General features: G+C 40.9%; 1 protein-coding gene across 4 annotated transcripts in view; it reads left to right on the top strand.

The window, feature by feature from the left end:
- Positions 1 to 18,767, top strand: part of LOC126982937 (ras-related protein Rap-1b-like) — a 194,739-nt gene extending 175,972 nt beyond the window's left edge. For all 4 annotated transcript variants that reach the window (XM_050835215.1, XM_050835212.1, XM_050835214.1 and 1 more), the window contains 2 exons: positions 640 to 829; positions 15,207 to 18,767. In XM_050835215.1, the coding sequence (XP_050691172.1) occupies positions 640 to 829; positions 15,207 to 15,347 (331 nt within the window). In that variant the 3' untranslated portion in view covers positions 15,348 to 18,767. The remainder of the gene's footprint in view (positions 1 to 639; positions 830 to 15,206) is intronic.

Raw genomic sequence — 18,767 nt, 5'->3', positions numbered from 1 at the left:
AAAAGGGTTGGGAGAGGAAGGAAAAGGGAGCGAAAGGCTGCAAGAGGGAAGAGAAAGGAGAAATTTAGGAGAGAAAGGAAAAGGGAAAAAAAGATTGCGAAAAGGGGGAATGGAAAGGATAAGAGAGGTTCAGAGAGGAAGGAAAATGGAGGGAAAGGTTGCGAAAGGAGGAAAGAGGAAGAACTGAGATAGATAGATAGATAGATAAGAGAGAGAGAGAGAGAGAGAGGTGTCCGTAAGATAATTGTGTAATAGAAGGTTAAAGTCGGTGGCGGAGAGAGAGAGAGAGAGAGACAAGGAGGGCATAAGGATAATTACACTAAAGTAGGATTGGAGGGATAATGAGTGTGAATGAAGAGAGAGAGAGAGATCTTTATCATGATATTTGCAGATGACGATAAACGAGAACAGTTCTGCAGTAAAAAGTGCGTGCGTGTGTGTATGTTTGTGTGTGGCGGTCCTTGACTTCTACACACACACAACCACACTCACACTCCCACACACACACACACACTCAAACACCAAATCAAAACCAAATCAACATCAATCCAATCCACTCAACACTACCACCACCACCACCACCATCACCTTTATCCACAACAACTCACCTTCAAAATTAATCCCAGGTGTATTCCGCAGGTGTCGCGTGATCGAGTGCTCGGCGAAGGAAAACCTGCACATCAAGGATATCTTTCGCACCTTCCTGCAGATCGGGAAGGTGCCTCAGGGGGAAGACTCCAGCCTCAAGCGACAGAGCTCTGCCTACTGCAAAACGAGGTCACAGCACCGCTCGCAGACTCCCCCCAGCGACCGCGAGTCCATTCCCGAGGTGAGATTAGTGGGTTTGAGAGGAGTGGGAAGGATTGTATTTTGTTTTTTGTAGTAAAGGAAGCAGCTAAAGGGCGGAAGGAGGTTTATTAGGTTTGAGAAGAGGAATAAGGTTTGAATTTGCTTATGAAGGGGATGGAAGTAGATTAAAGGGATTATAATGCAAGTAAGAAGAGAGAGAAGGGTTGAAGATTGTTTTTTAGAGTAAAGGAAGTAGATTAATGACCAAAATAAATAAGTAGGGGGAGTAAGAAGGGATGAAGTTTGTTTTTAGAGTAAAGGAAATAGATTAATGACCGAAATAAATAGTAATAGGCGAAAGAGTGAATGAAATTTGTTTTTAGAGTAAAGGAAGTAGATTAATGAATAAAATAAATAAGTAGGAAACGTACGAAGGAATGAAGTTTGTTTTTACAGTAAAGGAAGTAGACCGAGGGTAAAAATAAGATAAATAAGAGGAAGCAGTAAAGCGAAAAAGCAAAATCAGTAAGAAGAGTAAGAAGTGCTGATGTTTGTTTTTACAGTAGAGGAAAAAGCTAAAGGGCAATAAAAAAAAAGTTTGGTGGGTTAAAGAAAACTGGGAAAGGTTGAGTAGTAATAGTCGTAATAGTTGTAGTAGTAGTAGTAGTAGTAGTAGTAGTAGTAGTGGATGAGGAAGAAAAATTGGTATATGTTTAGTGTCATAAAATATCAATTAAGCACCATTAGTCTTCATCCAACCCCCGGGAGACAACGCCCTCCTCTCCCTTCCTCCTCCCGCTCCTCCACTCTCTACCTTTCCTCTTCCCTCCCATAAAATAATATAATACGAAAACAATCAGATAATCAGAGAGGCTTCACCATAGATCAAACGAGAAATATAATAAAGATGGAAAAATAAATAGAAAAACCGTTGACGTCTCTCTCCCCTTCCGAAATAAAAGAAATATTTACGTAAGCAGAAATCTGAGTGCAATCCTCCATAAATATAGACAGAAAAGAATAAATGTGGATAATTGGACTGAACTTCAAGGCATTTCTCGACATGTTATATAGAATAGCATAAAGATAGATATATAGACAGAATCCATGGACATCATAGAATAAGCAAATATATAAATGAATGAATAGAAATGAATAGAAAAAAATGAATATCTCGAAAATCAGAAACACACAACGACAGAATATAGAGAAAACTGAGAGAGAAAATGGAGAAATACTTTTAACCAGAAATACTAATAGTCAAATGATATTAAAAAAAAGCTAATTAAAAAGGGAAAGACATCGGAGAAAACTGAGAGAGAAAATGGAGGAATACTTTTAAACTTAAATACAAATACTGTCAACTGATACTATAAAAAAAAGCTAATTAAAAAGGGAAAGACATTGGTGCGCAGAAATCAACCGAAATATAACGGAAAAAACGAAGCAATCAGAAAAATAAACAACAAAAGTGAAGCAAAAAGAAAAAATGGATAACACAACAAGACAATAAGACCTGGAGGGTTATCATTCCGCTTTTCATCGGCCGCTTCGCTTCCGGGTCGCGGGAAGGGAAAAAAAAATACTGACCGTTGGTTGTGATGCTAATGATGACGATGATGATGAATGGCCCTCAAAAATGGATTAGCAACATACCTGGATGCTGATTGCCCGGCTTACCTGTGTGTGTGTGTGTGTGTGTGTGTGTGTGTGTGTGTGTGTGTGTGTGTGTGTGTGTGTGTGTATATTTGAATTGTTAATATGATAATACTGGTCGTAGTGATGAATGTAATGATAGTGATAATAATAATGATAATAATGATAATAATAATAATAATAATAATAATAATAATAATAATAATCACAGATTCTAGTAGTTTCGTTATGATTCTTCTTCTTCTTCTTCTTCTTCTTCTTCTTCTTCTTCTTCTTCTTTTCTTATTTTTTCTTCTTCTTCTTCTTCTTCTTCTTCTTCTTCTTCTTCTTCATCATCATCATCATCATCATCATTGTCTAACCCAACGTAACCTTTTACCGATGACCTGATTCTTTGACCTCTCGTCGCTCACCTGTCACACCTCCCCCCCCCCCCAGCCAGGTAAGGTCGCTCCGGGTGCCTCCCTCTAATTAGCCGGGCCCGCGCCCCCCCCCTTTCCTCCCGCCCGTGGTGGTGTCGGCGAAGCTTGACTCTTCCTTTGTTTTCCGCTGAATCACCGACGTTATTAAAAAAGGAGGAGGAGGAGGAGGAAGAGGAGGAGGATAAAGGTTTTGATAATGGTGAAGAAAGAGAAGGAGGAAGAGAAGCAGAATGAAGTGAAGGAGGAAGAGGAGGAGGAGGAGGAGGAGGTGAGTGGAAAAACAAAAGAGGAGTTGTTGTTGCAGATAGATAATGATAGATAGATAGATAAAGAAATAGATAAATAGATAGATAGATAGATAGATAGATAGATAAAGGAGAGAGAGAGAGAAAGTAATGGATTTAATATGAAATAAAGAAAAAGAAAGATGAAGAGAAGGGAAGAGAGAGATCAGATAAAAGAGAAGCTTATAGAAAAGAACGATAATAAGGATCAACGAAGAAGGGAGAAGAGATAACAGAAAATAATAAAATAAATAATAAAAAAATCTTGAGTGTTAATAAAGAAATGAAGTAATTAGGGTGAGGGGAAAGGGGAGTGAAAGAGAAAGAAGAAGATACAGATTAGAAGGAACAGAAGTAAAGACAGTTAAAAAAATGATGGGAAGGAAAAAATTAAGATTAAAAAGATGAAGAGGAAGAAGGTTAGGATGAAAAAGAAAAGAAAATACAAGTAGAAAAGGATAAGAAGGAAAAGAATAAGATTAAAAAGAGGAAGAGGAAAAAGATTAGGATAAAAATAAAGAAAAGAAGGTGCAAGTAGAAGAGGATAAGAAGGAAAAGAATAAGACTAAAAAGAGGAAGAGGAAGAAGATTAGGATCAAGAGGAAAATACAGTACAAACAAGAAAAGGAGAAGAGGGAAAACATTATGATTACGAAGAGGAAAAGAGGAAAAAAACCCGATTACGAAGAGGAAGAAGAGGAAAAAGATTATGATTAAGAAGAATATGAAAACAATAATAATAAGAGTGGAAATAACAATGATGATAAAATGAAGGAAAAGAAAGGAAAGATGGAGATAAACACAAATAAGCAAAAGAAAAAGAAAACTTTAACAGAAGAAAAAGATAACATGGAAAAAGCAAAGCAATTACGAGGAAAATGATTGAATGTGAAAAGACCCGAACAAGAGATAACAAAGAGAAGGAAGAAAATGAAAGCGGGGAGAAGAGAAAGAGATAAAAAAATAACTAAACCTACCTGAAAAATAACTAATTAGAGGAAAACGAGCTGGTAAAGGAAGGTAAAGGAACAGGTGCATGAGGAAGAAGAAGAATAGGAAGGCGAAGAAGAATAGGAGGTGGACGTGGAGAAGACGGAGGAAGAGGAAGAGGAAGAGGAAAATATCAGATAATAATATGAAAGGAAACAATGAAAACAAAGTTACGAGGAAAGGTCACGAGAAATTGTATTGAATAAGAGGAGGAGGAGGAGGAGGAGGAAGAAGAAGAAGAGGAAGAGAAAAAAACGAAGGAAAAAATGAATAAGCAGCACTAAGAAAAAAAAAGATGAGGAAGAGCAAGAAGGGTAAGAGGAAAAAAAAGAATAAGAAGGAGGAAACAGAAGAAAAATAGGAACAAACATAAGAGAATAAGAAATAGATGAAGAAAAGTGCAGAAGGAGGAGGAGGAGGAGGAGGAGGAGGAGGAGGAGGAGATAAATGAAATACAAGTAAGAGAAGGAGGAGGAGAAGGAGGAGGAGGAGAAGGAGGGGGAGGAAGGAAAGAAAGAGGAAGAAAGTTATGTCATATAGGATTGAGGTGGTGGTGTTGGTGGTGATGGCAGTGGTGGTGGTGGTGGTGATGGCAGTGGTGGTGGTGGTGGTGGTGGTGATGGCAGTGGTGGTGGTGGTGGTGCCGGCGGAGCTGTCGTATAAAGAATGTCTCGTCGCCTTCCAATCATCGCAAGACACATTGACGCAGCGGGATTAGATGTTATTACAGGACACGTCTTATGAGAGGACGGGACAATATAGCCTGCTCTCCCTCCCTCTCTCCCTCTTTCCCCCCTTCTCTCTCTCTCTCTCTCTCTCTCTCTCTCTCTCTCTCTCTCTCTCTCTCTCTCTCTCTCTCTATTTCTCTATTATTTATTTTTTCTCTTTGCTATATTTTTTTTATATGGTATCTTATGTTCTTCCTCTTTCTCCTCATCCTTCAGCTTTTCTCCTGTTTTTTTTTTAATGTATGTGTTTTCTCTCTCTCTCTCTCTCTCTCTCTCTCTCTCTCTCTCTCTCTCTCTCTCTCTAATAAGGGGCGAGGTCACGTTGCAAGGAAAATCGACACTTCTAACCTTCCACGTCATAAAAATAATAATAATAATAATAATAATAATAATAATAATAATAATAATAATAGTGGTAGTGGTTACGGTGGTGATGGTAGTTGTGTGAATAATAATAATGATGATGATGATGATGATGATGATAGTAATAACAGTGATAATAACGATAACGCAGTGTAACGTCGTCCCAGTAACCTATCCTCCAATATTTCTCCTTGGCAACGGGATGAGGGAGAGGAGGAGGAGGAGGAGGAGGAGGAAGAGGAGAGGAAAGAAGGGAGATGGGAAAGGGAGTAAAGGTCATAACCATCATAAGACTTCTCTTCGTCATTCTTCTCCTCCTCCTTCTCCTTTTCGTTCCCCTCCTCCTCCTCCTTCTCATCTTTTTTTTTCCTCCTCCAATTCTTTTTCTCTTGTTTCATTTCCATATTTCGTCCTGTGCTTTGATATTAATTTTTTCAACTCTCTCTCTCTCTCTCTCTCTCTCTCTCTCTCTCTCTCTCTCTCTCTCTCTCTCTCTCTCTCTCTCTCTCTCTCTCTCTCTCTCTCTCTCTCTCTCTCTCTCTCTCTCTCTCTCTCTCTCTCTCGTTAGTATCGTATTTTTCCTCTCTAATGACTTACCTTTCTACATTTTACCTGACAATGGAAAAATACTTGATCTTTTTGTTCTTATTTTCTTACAAGTTCTTCTTCATATCTGTCGTTTATTTTCTCTCTCTTGTCTGTCTTTTTTTTTCTTCATCTTTGTTTGTCTTTTTTCTTCTTTAGCATCAACCCTCTAGCTTTTGTGATGTTTCTATTTCTCGTTTTTTATCTTTTCTTAATCACTTTTATCGTTAGTTTTTATTTCTTTTTTTTTCTAGCCACACTCGTACAGCCACACCCATTCACTGTAGTCTTACCTTTTCCTAGCCACACTTGCCACACTCCTCAAGAAGCCATATAATCTTTTTGCCACACGCCCTTTAAATACATAACTACTCTTTCCTGAGCCACACCTTGCCACCCTCTCTCTCTTAACCTACAATCAACCACATCTCTATAAACTCCTTCTTTCAGCCACATCTCAATCCAACCTACAACACTCAACCACACCTCGTAAGTCACAATTCCTTCACCCTCACCACTTTTGGCCACACCCCTCTCACACACGTCCCTCGCCACCCCCCCGCAGCCACACCCCTTCCGGACTCCCTCACCTGTCACTCTGTCCCGCCAGGAGTCATTCAATTATGGCATCTGATTACATCCTTTGTCCCTCCGAGTCACGCTTCATCTTATCACCTCCTGCACGTGGGAGAGGAGGAGGAGGAGGAGGAGAAGGAGGAGGAGGTAGTGAGGGGGAGACAGAGAAGCAAATGAAAAAGGAAAAGAACGAGCAAGGTATAGGTCATTGGAGAAGGAGAAGGGGAGACAAGGAGAGGGAAGACAGAGGAAGAAAAAAAAATTGAGGAGGAGGAAGATGAAGATTGGATTTGGAAGGGAAGTAGAACGTGTTTAAGTGTGTGTGTGTGTGTGTGTGTGTGTGTGTGTGTGTGTGTGTGTGTGTGTGTGTGTGTGAGTTTAGTTTAGTCACCCCTTGTGTTTGTTCTCTCTGTTTGCCTAGAGTCTAAAGGAGGGAGAGAGAGAGAGAGAGAGAGAGAGAGAGAGAGAGAGAGAGATACGACTCCTTATCCTTACTTCTTCCTCCTCTTCCCTCTCCTCCTCCTCCTCCTCCTCCTCCTCCTCCTTTATCATTATGGAAACAGGAAAATATTAAAAGAAGAGAAGAGAAACGAGGGTAAAAGGGATGGTAAATAAGTTAAAGAAGGATAAAAAAAGTTAGAAAGAACTTCCCTCCTCCTCCTCCTCCTCCCCCTCCTCCTCCTCCTCTTCCTCCTCCACCTCTTCCTCCTCCTCCTCCTAGCTTATCAGTAAAGTAGAAAACGTTTAAGGAGGAAAAAGAAAGAAGAAAAATAACCATTCGATAAGATTGTATTCATGTAACGTGGGTGTTTGCCGAGAGAGAGAGAGAGAGAGAGAGAACACCCACACGCCCTTACATCAAACACATTGCAAATCTCCCTGTGGGCCCTAGCAAGAGGCGGCAGATGGTAAGAAGCAAGCCAAAAAGTATTGATTAGTCACCCGTGAAAGAGACTAAAGAGAATAGAAAACGGGTCTCAGGCTGCCCGTTGCGACACATCTTATAAAACCGTATTTTCAGACGTTTTCTACTCAACATGAAATTCTAAAGGCCATAGAGGAGATGCGTGGGGTTGTTATGGGTGGTTTTTGCATATATGGTACAGACGGCTTGTCAATCTATCATTAGACTTATAAAACTAACCCCCCCATGGAAACACCCACAAGAACCTCTACGGAAGTCTTGACAAATGTGGGTGTAAGCCCCGACATGATTGAGAATGTGGACTTTTACAACAATCATTTCCAAAGGCCACAGAGGGTGGTGGCTGAGTGGATAGCGTGACGGCGTCGCGTTCAGGACGACGCGGGTTTGCGCCCCACCCGGTGCCACAAGCTGGGATTTTTCAGTCACCGCCGAGTAGCCTAAAACTACCCACATGCTGTCCAGAACACTACCTATCAACCCGGACTCTAGATTCTAGGATCAAAGATGACCTCCGGGGGGCAGCATGAGCCAATGCAAGGTGGCGCCACTATAAAACGCTTGCCTGCGCCACAACGGGCTGGGGCCGACCATCAGACCCTATGAAGAAAACCTACCGGCGCCATAGGCAAAAACGTTAAAAAAACCTATCCACGGAAATACACACAACCATTACAAAAGCCATGGAAACACTCACAACCATTACAAAAGCCATGGAAATACTCACAACCATTACAAAAGCCATGAAAACACTCACAACCATTACAAAAGCCATGAAAACACTCACAACCATTACAAAAGCCATGAAAACACTCACAACCATTACAAAAGCCATGGAAACACTCACAACCATAACAAAAGCCACGGAAACACTCACAACCATTACAAAAGCCACGGAAACACTCACAACCATTACAAAAGCCACGGAAACACTCACAACCATTACAAAAGCCATGGAAATACTCATAACCACTAGGAAAGCCTTATCAAATACTTTCAACCCTCATGATAACCATTCCACAAGGCCACAAAGAAGATACGTCGGGTTCCCATGAGTGTTTTGCCGCAATCATGGTACAGAAGCCTTGTTAAATTATTCCTAGACTCGTAAAGCTACCCACGCAAATGACCGCATCCTCTGCTAAAGTCTTATCAAACGTGGGTGTGTGAGCCCAGAAATGTTTGAGAATGTGAGCCTTAAGCCGGTAGCTGCGGGGATCATGTTTCTTAAAGGCCACTCTAAGCGAGGAAAATGAGAAAAAATCATCACTCACGCAAACCATTTCATAATATATTTCAACGCATTTGTGATCAGTTTATGCATCATCTATTTTTTAGGGGTTTACTGTATATCATGGCAAAATTATGGCCCGTCGCTGGTACACGGTAAGGCCACAAATTTGCCCCGTCGCTGCTACCGGGTTAAGCCTACCACGCCTACACTCCTTTCAAGCCTCATCCCCTAACATCACTGCTCTTCAAAGTACGGCTCGTGTATTTCTCGTTTCACGCGTGGGTTGATATCCTCAAGAGACCGCGGAATGGGAGTTCGCCGTGATTTAAGCAGTGGTATTTGCCTTGAGAAGACGTATAGGTGGTGAGGGATTCCGTGTAGCCGTGTATGTAATTAAGAGAGTCATTTTTTGGGAAGAATACTACATCGGAGTGTTTACCTCGCGTTCTCTCATAACACGTAAGGTAAACTAGCGTAAAACTGAGGTACTTGTGCGGTTCTTTTTACTGCGGTTCAGGAGACAGGCGGAGATGAATAAGATGAAAGTTCGTAATTAACAACTAAAAAAATAAATCATCGTCAGCTTTTAAACTTTTTTGGGTGTTGTGAAATTCCACAAACTTCTCTTCCACTTACTTATTTTTCTTGGCCTATCTGTTCCCACTACCACTATTACTACTACTGCTGCTACTACAACTACCACTACTATTACTACTACCACTACTACTACTACTACACTACTACTACTACTACACTACTATACTACTACTACTGCTACTACTACTACTACTACTACTACTACTACTACTACTACTACTACTACTACTACTACTACTACTACTACTACTACTACTACTACTACTACTACTACCACTTTCTCTCATCAAAGTGGCGCATAGAAAACTCATAGGGAACGGTTTCTGGTTGACTTATTTAGCTGAAACGATATCAAAGGAATGGCCAGGGAAGGAAGCGCTTGCAATATAGACGCGAACTCATAGGGGGTAGAAATGCAGTAAAAAGGAAGATTGTTAGACTTTATTTGAGTCTGTAATGGATGAGTGATAATGCCGGTTAGGTGTGTGTGTGTTAGTATAGTTGTTTGAAGGCTTTTAAACGCGTGTTATATATGGAGGATTTTTAAAACGTGATGTAATGGAGATAGGTGGTACGGGGATGTGAAGGGGGGTAAAGAGAGATGGTTAAGGGGGCAGTAAGGTGATGTAAATAAGGGTAAGGGGATGTAGGAGGGATAAGATGAAGTGAAGGACGGTTAAGGGGTGTGTAAATTGATCAAAATATTATACCTCGATTCCTCCTGTTACCCTTTGCTCCCTGCCTTTGCTCCTCCACCCGTTTTCCTTCTTCCCCCACTCTTCGCCTTTTCCTCCGTTTCCTCCTTTCTTCCGTTCTCCTCCCTTTCCTCCGGTGTTTCTTTTCTTTCCTCCCTCCTTATCTCTATACTTCCCTCCATTTTCGTCCCTTCCTCCCTCTCTCCTCCTTTTCCTCTTGCTTTTCCTCCCTTCTGCTCTTCCTCTCTTCCCTGTCCTTTCCTCCAGTGTCTCCTCCCTTCCCTCCTTTCCTCCCTCTCTCTACCCTCACCTCCATTACGTCCCTTTTTCACTCTATCAGCCCTTTCCTCCCTTGTTTCATCTGGTTTACTTCCTTCCCCCTTCCCTCCAGCCTTCCCTTCCCTCCCTTCCTTCCCTCTCCTCCCTTTCATTCGATGTTTGCTCCCTTTCCTCCCTCGTCCACATCAACATTCATTGGCCATCTGATGGTTTGATTAACTAGAAAATGTTCGCGTTCAGAATTTGCAACAGCCTAAGGTATTTTGCCGGAGAGAGAGAGAGAGAGAGACTTCTGTGATTAACCTTCAACTTTTACTCAAGATTCTCATGAGAAAGAGATTAACGAGGAATATAAGGAGGAGGAGGAGGAGGAGGAGGAGGAATAGGAGGAGGAGGAAGAGTGATTGACATGTGTCCTTTTTCGTGCTTGGGAAGAAATTAAGTAAACAAGGTAAGAAAAAGAAGAGAGAGAGAGAGAGAGGTCATCCTGTGAAAAGCGTAAAAGTAATTATCGTCAGGGGGCCTCCTTCGCCCTGGGGGAAAAATAATGTGGAAAAAGGTTAAAAGAGGAACAAATTTGGGAAGAATTGGAAAGTGTATGCTCTCCAGTTTGTACGCACGATTGTAATTAGTAATCATCAGGGAAAAAAATATACAACTTGAGAGAAATGTTTAATGACAGTTTGTTTAACGCATTACCTTGATATTAGTTTATTCTAATCATCATCAGCAGCAGCACAGTCTGCCATTTACACTACTACCAAAGAGTGTGGACAGTAAAGTGAGGACACTCGCGCCCGCCTCTTGGGAATCAGTACCGGGAACAGTGGCGCCGCCCGACGGCCGCGAGTAACTTGTGATGGCGTTTGTATGTGTCGCCACCCACCAAACCAATGTTTAGGCGAATGTTGGCACTTATGTGGTTTGTTAGAACGTGTATTGATTCTTTACTGTCTTAAATAATGATGCACTAATTAGGAAAGCTTACTAATATTCTAGAGGAAGTAAATGAGTGACTAATACACACAAGTGTCGCTCGTCATTGACTTCTACACATGAGTGTCGCTGGTCACTGACACTTCGCACCAACCCCTCCACTTGGCACATGGCCTGCGACTGTGGTTCGGATCTTTATCTTAAACCACTGGCACCAAGTGTTCTTTTTGTAACCATTTGTAGAATGTAACACAAGTGTAACTTACTTAGCAAATCGGAGAAACTACACGTGTGTTGATAGCCTAAAAAACACTTAATTTTAGATAAAGCAGAACGAAAAGAGATAATGTTTTTTTGTAAGCACTTGTAGCTTGTAACACAAGTATAGCCCATTATAATAAGTCGGAGAGGCTGTATTTGTGTAGATAGCCTAAGTATATTATAATGTTTTAGATCAAGCAATACGAAGAGATAATATTTTAATAAGCTGATATAAGCATCTGTAAGCTCAAGTGGCTGACAGGTGGTCGTGGTAATAGCTGGCTGACTGGTGGTGGTGGTTTCCTGACTGGGGGTGATAGTTGAGTGGACGAATGATGGTGGTGGTGGGGACTGACTGACTGACTGACTTACTGGTGGGGGTGGTAGTGGTCGTGTGTCTGGCTGACTGGCTGAGGTGGTTGACTGTCTAACAGTCTAACTGGTGATGGTGGTGGTGGTGTGACTGATTTACTAACTGAGATATCTGACGAGGGTAAACTCAATATTTTTTTTATAGAATGTGATTGAAAATAAATGATTCACCATTCCTCCTCCTCCTCCTCCTCCTCCTCCTCCTCCTCCTCCTCCTCCTACTACTACTACTACTACTACTACTACTACTACTACTACTACTACCACCACCATTGCCTCCTCTTCATTATACTGAGTAGATTTCCTTACTGAATGTGAGTCCTAATATCAAGGATGAGTACGAACTGATGGATATGTCTTTATAAGGATGATTACAGGTTGGTGAGCGCCTTAATCCGTATAAGGTAGTGTGGTTGGCTGGCTGGCTGGTGGATGGTGAGATAGAGGGTTGGAAGGCTCATGAAAGCATCGGTGAAAGTTATAAGGGGATTAGCGAACTTGGCAAAATGTTGGAAGTTGTTAGAATAGGATTATGAAGGAGAAACAATTGAAAGGACCGAGGGAGGGAGAGAGGAGAGAAGTAGAAGGGGAGAGATAGTGAAGTGTGATGTAGGTTGTGGTGGTGGGTATGATGGTGGTGATGATGGTGATGAGTGCAGTAGTGGTGGTTGTGGTGGTAACAATGATGATGATATTTGTGATGATGATGATGATGATGATGGTGGTAAAGATGGTAATGAAACTAGTATCCCTGAAACTCGATATGACCAATGATGACGGTGATGATAATGACTATGATAATGACACCTTGATGATGATAATAATGATGATGATAAGAATGAGAATTAGAATGATAATAAAGAGGAGAAAAATAATGCAACAAAAAGGGAAAGTGGAAGAGGAATAAAAAAGTAAGAAGATAATATAGAAAAAAAGCCTAGCTACTGTTCCTCTTCCCTGGGCCGCCACAAGCCCGTTTTTTTCATTAGGCCGAACACAAAGTCCGCTAATTACACTTAAGAGGACCCAAGAGGATTGGATCCCCCTCGGCCTCCGATAAAGAGGTTCGCGCCTTCTTTGCTTGGGTTTCTTACACATATTTTTCTTTTTAAATATTGTCTTGTAAAAGATATTTAATTAAAACTTTTTGAGCTTCTCTCCTTTTGTGGGATTCCCTTTGTGTGTGTTGATGTGTGTGTGTGTGTGTGTGTGTGTGTGTGTGTGTGTGTGTGTGTGTGTGTGTGTGTGTGTGTGTGTGTGTGTGTGTGTGTTTCAGTAAGCCGGCAAATGATTATGTAGTCAGGCAGGTAAACAGATAATTCCCCTAAAAAGAAGTAAACAAACAGACACAAACAGAAAACGAGAGGAAGTGAAGCATCAGTAAGCAGAGGAAAGATTAAACCAAAGAAAAATAGAGAAAAAAGATTGAGCTGCTCTCTCTCACTCTCTCTCTCTCTCTCTCTCTCTCTCTCTCTCTCTCTCTCTCTCTCTCTCTCTCTCTCTCTCTCTCTTAACCAGCCTTTGTCAAAACTTAGCGGAAGAGAGCGCCACCGACTCCTGTTTACATTCACTTACGTTGTTTGCTGTCACTCCCGCTTGTTTGCCAGCGCCGAGAACGATTGTTACGCCGAATTGACAAAGCTTATCCGTCTTATTAGCAACCCACGAAAGAGATTGAGGAGGAGATAGAGAATGGGAGGTATAGATAGCCAGAAGGAAGAAAGAGGGGAGGATTATAAGTTGCTAGGTAGAGAGAGAGTGAGACAGGGATAGAAGTATATATGTAAAGTCTATTCAGATTAAGTGCTTTCCGGTGCCTAGGTGGTTATGGTATGGCCTAACGCATCGGGGTATTCACATTGCTCATCGTGGAAACCGAGGAGTAATGTTAACGTGGCTTGCTGTGTCCGTAGAGTTTACCGCATCACACACTAGGCAACGCCACGCCCGTGACACACTTTTTGTCTTGTAGGGATTGGGAAGTGAATTGCAATAAGTGGAAATCATGCTGCAAACCTTGTGCTGATCATTCTGCTGGTGTTAAATGTGGCAGGAGATTTACTGAGACTTAGTGTTGTTGAAGTTAAAGTTTACCCAATTTGTTACGTCGACTCCATAATAGCTGATTTAAACTTTGCCTACCAAATTGAAATGTTGTTGTTATATACTAGCATATTGTGGATAACTGACGGTGCTACTACTACTACTACTACTATTACTACTTCTGCCATTACTGCACTGCTACTACTACTACTACTACTACTACTACTACTACTACTACTACTTCTACTTCTACTACTACTACTACTACTATTCCTTTTTGATGTTGTTGTTATTGTCGACTTTCGAGTAGCTATTTCAGATCCGTTATTTTATTTTCATTTACACTTTCAATAATATTCTTTCCCTGAGAGTGATCAATACGCAGCGGACCTCTGCCGAACGATAGTAAGTGAGAGTGACCGAAGTGAAGGGAGATAAAAAGGTTAAGTTAGCGCGGTTCGATAATCTTTAATGTGCTGAGAGAGAGAGAGAGATGACATTCACTTAACTCTTAATTTTTCACATCAGTGTTTTAAAATTCGTTCCTGCACGCGCTCACACACACACACACACACACACACACACACACACACACACACAAACACACACACACACAGTTTAGATGGATATGCTGTCATAACTTAACAATGACAGGATAATCAATTAACATCAGGAAAGGAAGGAGGAGGAGGAGGAGGAAGAGGAAGATTTGGAGAACGAATAAGAACAAGCACAAGAAAAAGGAAAAGAAAAACATGAATTGCAAAGGACAGGAAGAACAAAAATGTCATCAGCCCTGACAACAACAACAACAACAACAACAACAACAACAACAGCAACAACGACAACAACAACAACAACAACGACAACAACAACAACAACAACAACAACAACAACAACAACAACAACAACAACAACAACAACAACAGATAAATATTTTCTGTCAGGAAGTAATGTTGGTTACCGAGGCATCATATTATTAGTGTGTGTGTATGTGTGTGTGTGTGTGTGTGTGTGTGTGTGTGTGTGTGTGTGTGTGTGTGTGTGTGTGTGTGTGTGTGTGTGTGTGTAATCAGTCACGAAATTGGAAAATAACATTGCAGTCATATTTTGTTTTCGGTTGATAGCGATCCCGGAAATTTCTCTCTCTCTCTCTCTCTCTCTCTCTCTCTCTCTCTCTCTCTCTCTCTCTCTCTCTCTCTCTCTCTCTCTCTCTCTCTCTCTCTCTCTCTCTCATAAACACGGCATAGAGCGAGAGAACAAAGGAGGCATTGGTATGTACACAAACAGTATAACCATGCAGATATTAATTCCATCTAAATCACATCGCTTCCCTCACTGTTACCATCACAACCACCACCACCACCACCACCAGCAATAACCACTACCACCACCAGCACCAGCACCAACCACACCTTCGTTCCTACTCCAGTGACTTTCAACCTTTTCCTTCTCCTCTGACTCATTGCAGAACGGAGGCGCCAGCGGGTCCACCCCTCCTTCAGCCTTCTCCAGAAACAAGCCCCGAAGTCGCTCGCTCATCCGCCGGTCGTCCAAGAAGGCTAAGCAGCAAGTGAGAGACGCCCAGCCTGATGAGTGCAGTCTGTCCTAACCTACTGTGGCGTGAGGAGGTCCGTGGCTGCCGGAGCGTCGATGCAAAAGGAGGTTTCTCTGCTGGCGTTCCGCATTATCGTGTGTTGGTACGTGTACCGTTTGAGTGGACAGAGAGAGAGGCAAGAAGACCCGGCATTAACGTAAGAAGAGGAGGTAATGCAGGTTGGCCAGAGGGCAAGAGGGAGGATAAGGCAAGCCTATAAGGTAGGCACGGAAGAAAAGAAGAATTAATATAAGGCGGGAAGATGAAGAGAAGATTCCTGCTGTGGAGAGTTTTCAAACTCCTTGTTGGAGAATACTAAGCGATTGATAACACCAGAGAAAGGTGGAAGACTTTGGTAAAGTCCTTGTCCTATAGTGCACAAATAGTGGCTGATATGGATCATCACTGATGCTGATAATGAGTGACTGACTGACTGACTATGTTGGTTGTGGTGATGCTAGTGTACAGTGAACAGTGGCTGGTTGTTTTTGGGAGGAAGATGAGAAAGGGTTTATGTTTTGAGGTCATGTCAAATAGAGGAGCTAGGAAGAAAAGAAGGCAGGAAAGGAGTAATGAAGGGAGTGATCCCAGTGTGTGTGTACAGGGTTACGGACTTTGAGAGTGGACCATTGACTTTTACATATCTATTTTTCCTTTTTGTATTAACTCGCTAAAAGAAAGAAAGGAAAAAGGAAAATGACAGAAGGCATGATCTCAATCCTTTCTTACGATGTTGCAGGTATATGACTATTCTTTTGTTCACCGATTTGTCTATATAATATCTCCGTCGTGGATGTGAGTTAAGGGTAAGTCAGGCCACGTCTCGAGAACCTTAGCTGCCTCGAGTGAGTTAAGGCTCTTGGTCTCGGTCTTGGAGAAAGGGAGAAAGGGTCTGTTGCTGGGGCGAGACATGGTACAATTGTTGTTCTTCTTGTGTATTCCCCGAAGTCCTGTATATTAGAGTAAGTTCGTGTGACTAGAAAGTGGAAACATTCAATTACATGACCGACTTGCCCTACGAAGAAATCATTAAAAGAGAAACGAAGAACATTATTAAGCGGCTAATAAAAAGTATCGTCATGTTCACAGAAAAGGAAAAACATAATTTGTTACATCACTCAGCCGTCTCCAGCCAAGAGCATAAAAAGGAAGTAAATGACGTGAAATATTCAGCATACAAAGTCACAATTCCCAAATATAAAGGTGAAGCAAAAGAGAAAAACAAAAGACCAGTTTCAAAGTATAAAGATGAAAGAAGAGATAAATAAAAAAAAAGCAGAGTCATTTTCCAGACTAGACAGAATATTAAAGATAAAAGAAAACATAGAGGAAAATGATATATACTGAAAAGCTTGCGAGGAGTTTCCAAGAAGCCGAACGAAAGAGATGAGAAGATAAAGGAAATTAAGGGAAGAAATACATTTTCCGGAGAAGGTGCGTTGAGGTGGAGCCGAGCAGAAAATGGAGGAAAAGCGAAACCAGGCAACATTAATCTCGATCGCCGCACGTAGTCTCCCCCGCACCGCACCATCTACTTATACATACGCTGTTGTCTCGCACACTAATATATATTTTTCCTCTGTCTCCGCCGGCACCGCAAGAGAGAGCAGCACGGCAAGTCTTGAAATATTTGTACGCGGGTGAGGCGAATGCAATATACACCCAAGCATATAATTAAAAAGATAAGGTATAGAGATGAGAAAGAGGAAACTGTGTGATTATAAAGGTGGTTTCACTTACGCATATATTTTGTTATATCTTGGTCATTTTTGCTACTTCAGTGGAGGGTATTTATTTCCCTTATTAAAGTGTCATGGATTCTTCTTCTCATTTAGTTTGACCGGTATCGTATACTCACCGTGTCTAGTGAAGTAATACGTGACATTTAGATAGAGTGAATAATATCGAAGGTCGGCAGTGTACAACCTATTGACGTTATTAGTGTCATGAGGTAAAGGAGAGAAGAGCTGAGTGAATCCATGCAATTACCTGAAGATGTTGAGCAGGTAGAAGACAAAAGTACCAAGAAGTAAAAGAATATGCCTCTGAAAACGTTTTAGGATTCTGCGTTTTTTTTTTCGTAACGGCAAGTAATGAAAAATGAACATGCAAAAGAAGGATAAATCACACTTATAATGACACTTATATATAGAGAGGAAGAAAATAGTATATCCAAACTTCACAAATGTAAGAAGTTGTATATTAGCAGTCTAGAATTATATCAACTAATAATATATGTTTGTTTGTGATGGTAAAACAAAGGCGCAAAAACAGTTTAAAAAAGAAGACAAAAGAGTAACATCAGCCATCACGATAATAACAATATAATATTTTTCTCTTCAATAGTCTTCGAATTAACAGTTAGTAATGTGTTGTTTATGTATGCAACTGGAAAGCAAAGAGGCAAAAAAAAAGAAAGAAAAAGTATATCCAAGTTTAAATAATGTACCAAGGTATCTTATTCTTTAACAGACCAGGCATTAACTGTTATCTCTAAAATATATGTATATACACCTGGAAAAGAAACAAGCAGCTGAAATAATGAGAAGATATTAAAAAAAAAACTATAATTAAATAAAAAAAAAACGTACCAAGATACTTTTAACAGACCAAGATTTAAGTTAGCAGTAAAATATATACGCACATACACACACACACACAAAAAAAAAACATGGAAACAAACAATTGAAAGAAGATGAGATAAAAAAAACAACAACTGCAAAATCAAAGTCTACGAATATATGATTAAATTATTATTTTCTTTACCAGACCAAGATTTAGATAGTCACAAAAAATATATATGTGCACAAAAAACAAACAAACAAACAAACAAAAAGACAAGATAAAAAAAAGAAACCAGCCAAATCACATTCCACGAACATGTATAAAAAGATGACTTATTATTTCGTTCACAAGCCTAGAAACGGTGTCTGTCTGAGGCTCAAATACTCTTTAGTTTGCCATGTCGTCGTCGTCGTCATCGCCTACCTGTAGATAATGTCGGAATAACGATAACGATAACTAATAATAATAATAATAATGGTGAATGTATTTTCCTGTCGTCTTCTCTGTTCTGTCTTATCTGTCTGTCTGTCTGTCTGTCTGCCAATCCGTTTCGCTTTCAATATTCCAGTGTGTTGGTCTGTGTGTGTGTGTGTGTGTGTGTGTGTGTGTGTGTGTGTGTGTGTGTTCTCTGTACTGGCTGTAATGTAGTGATTTATTATTTTATTTTTTATTCCGCATAGCATCGTATTTTTTTTTCTTCCGCTTCGCCATGCACACAAGAGTCCCTTTGTTCGCGTGTTCCTGTTGCTCTGTCGCATCACTCCGCTCTAATTTAATGCCACTAGGTGAAGGAAATTTTAATGTTCGTAGCGATGCGTGTGTGTGTGTGTGTGTGTGTGTGTGTGTGTGTGTGTGTGTGTGTGTGTGTGT

The sequence above is a fragment of the Eriocheir sinensis genome, chromosome 52 (genome assembly GCF_024679095.1).
Source record: "Eriocheir sinensis breed Jianghai 21 chromosome 52, ASM2467909v1, whole genome shotgun sequence".
In the NCBI taxonomy this organism is placed as follows: domain Eukaryota; kingdom Metazoa; phylum Arthropoda; class Malacostraca; order Decapoda; family Varunidae; genus Eriocheir; species Eriocheir sinensis.
Note: the sequence above shows the minus strand (reverse complement) of the source record. Positions and strands in the feature narration are given on the sequence as shown.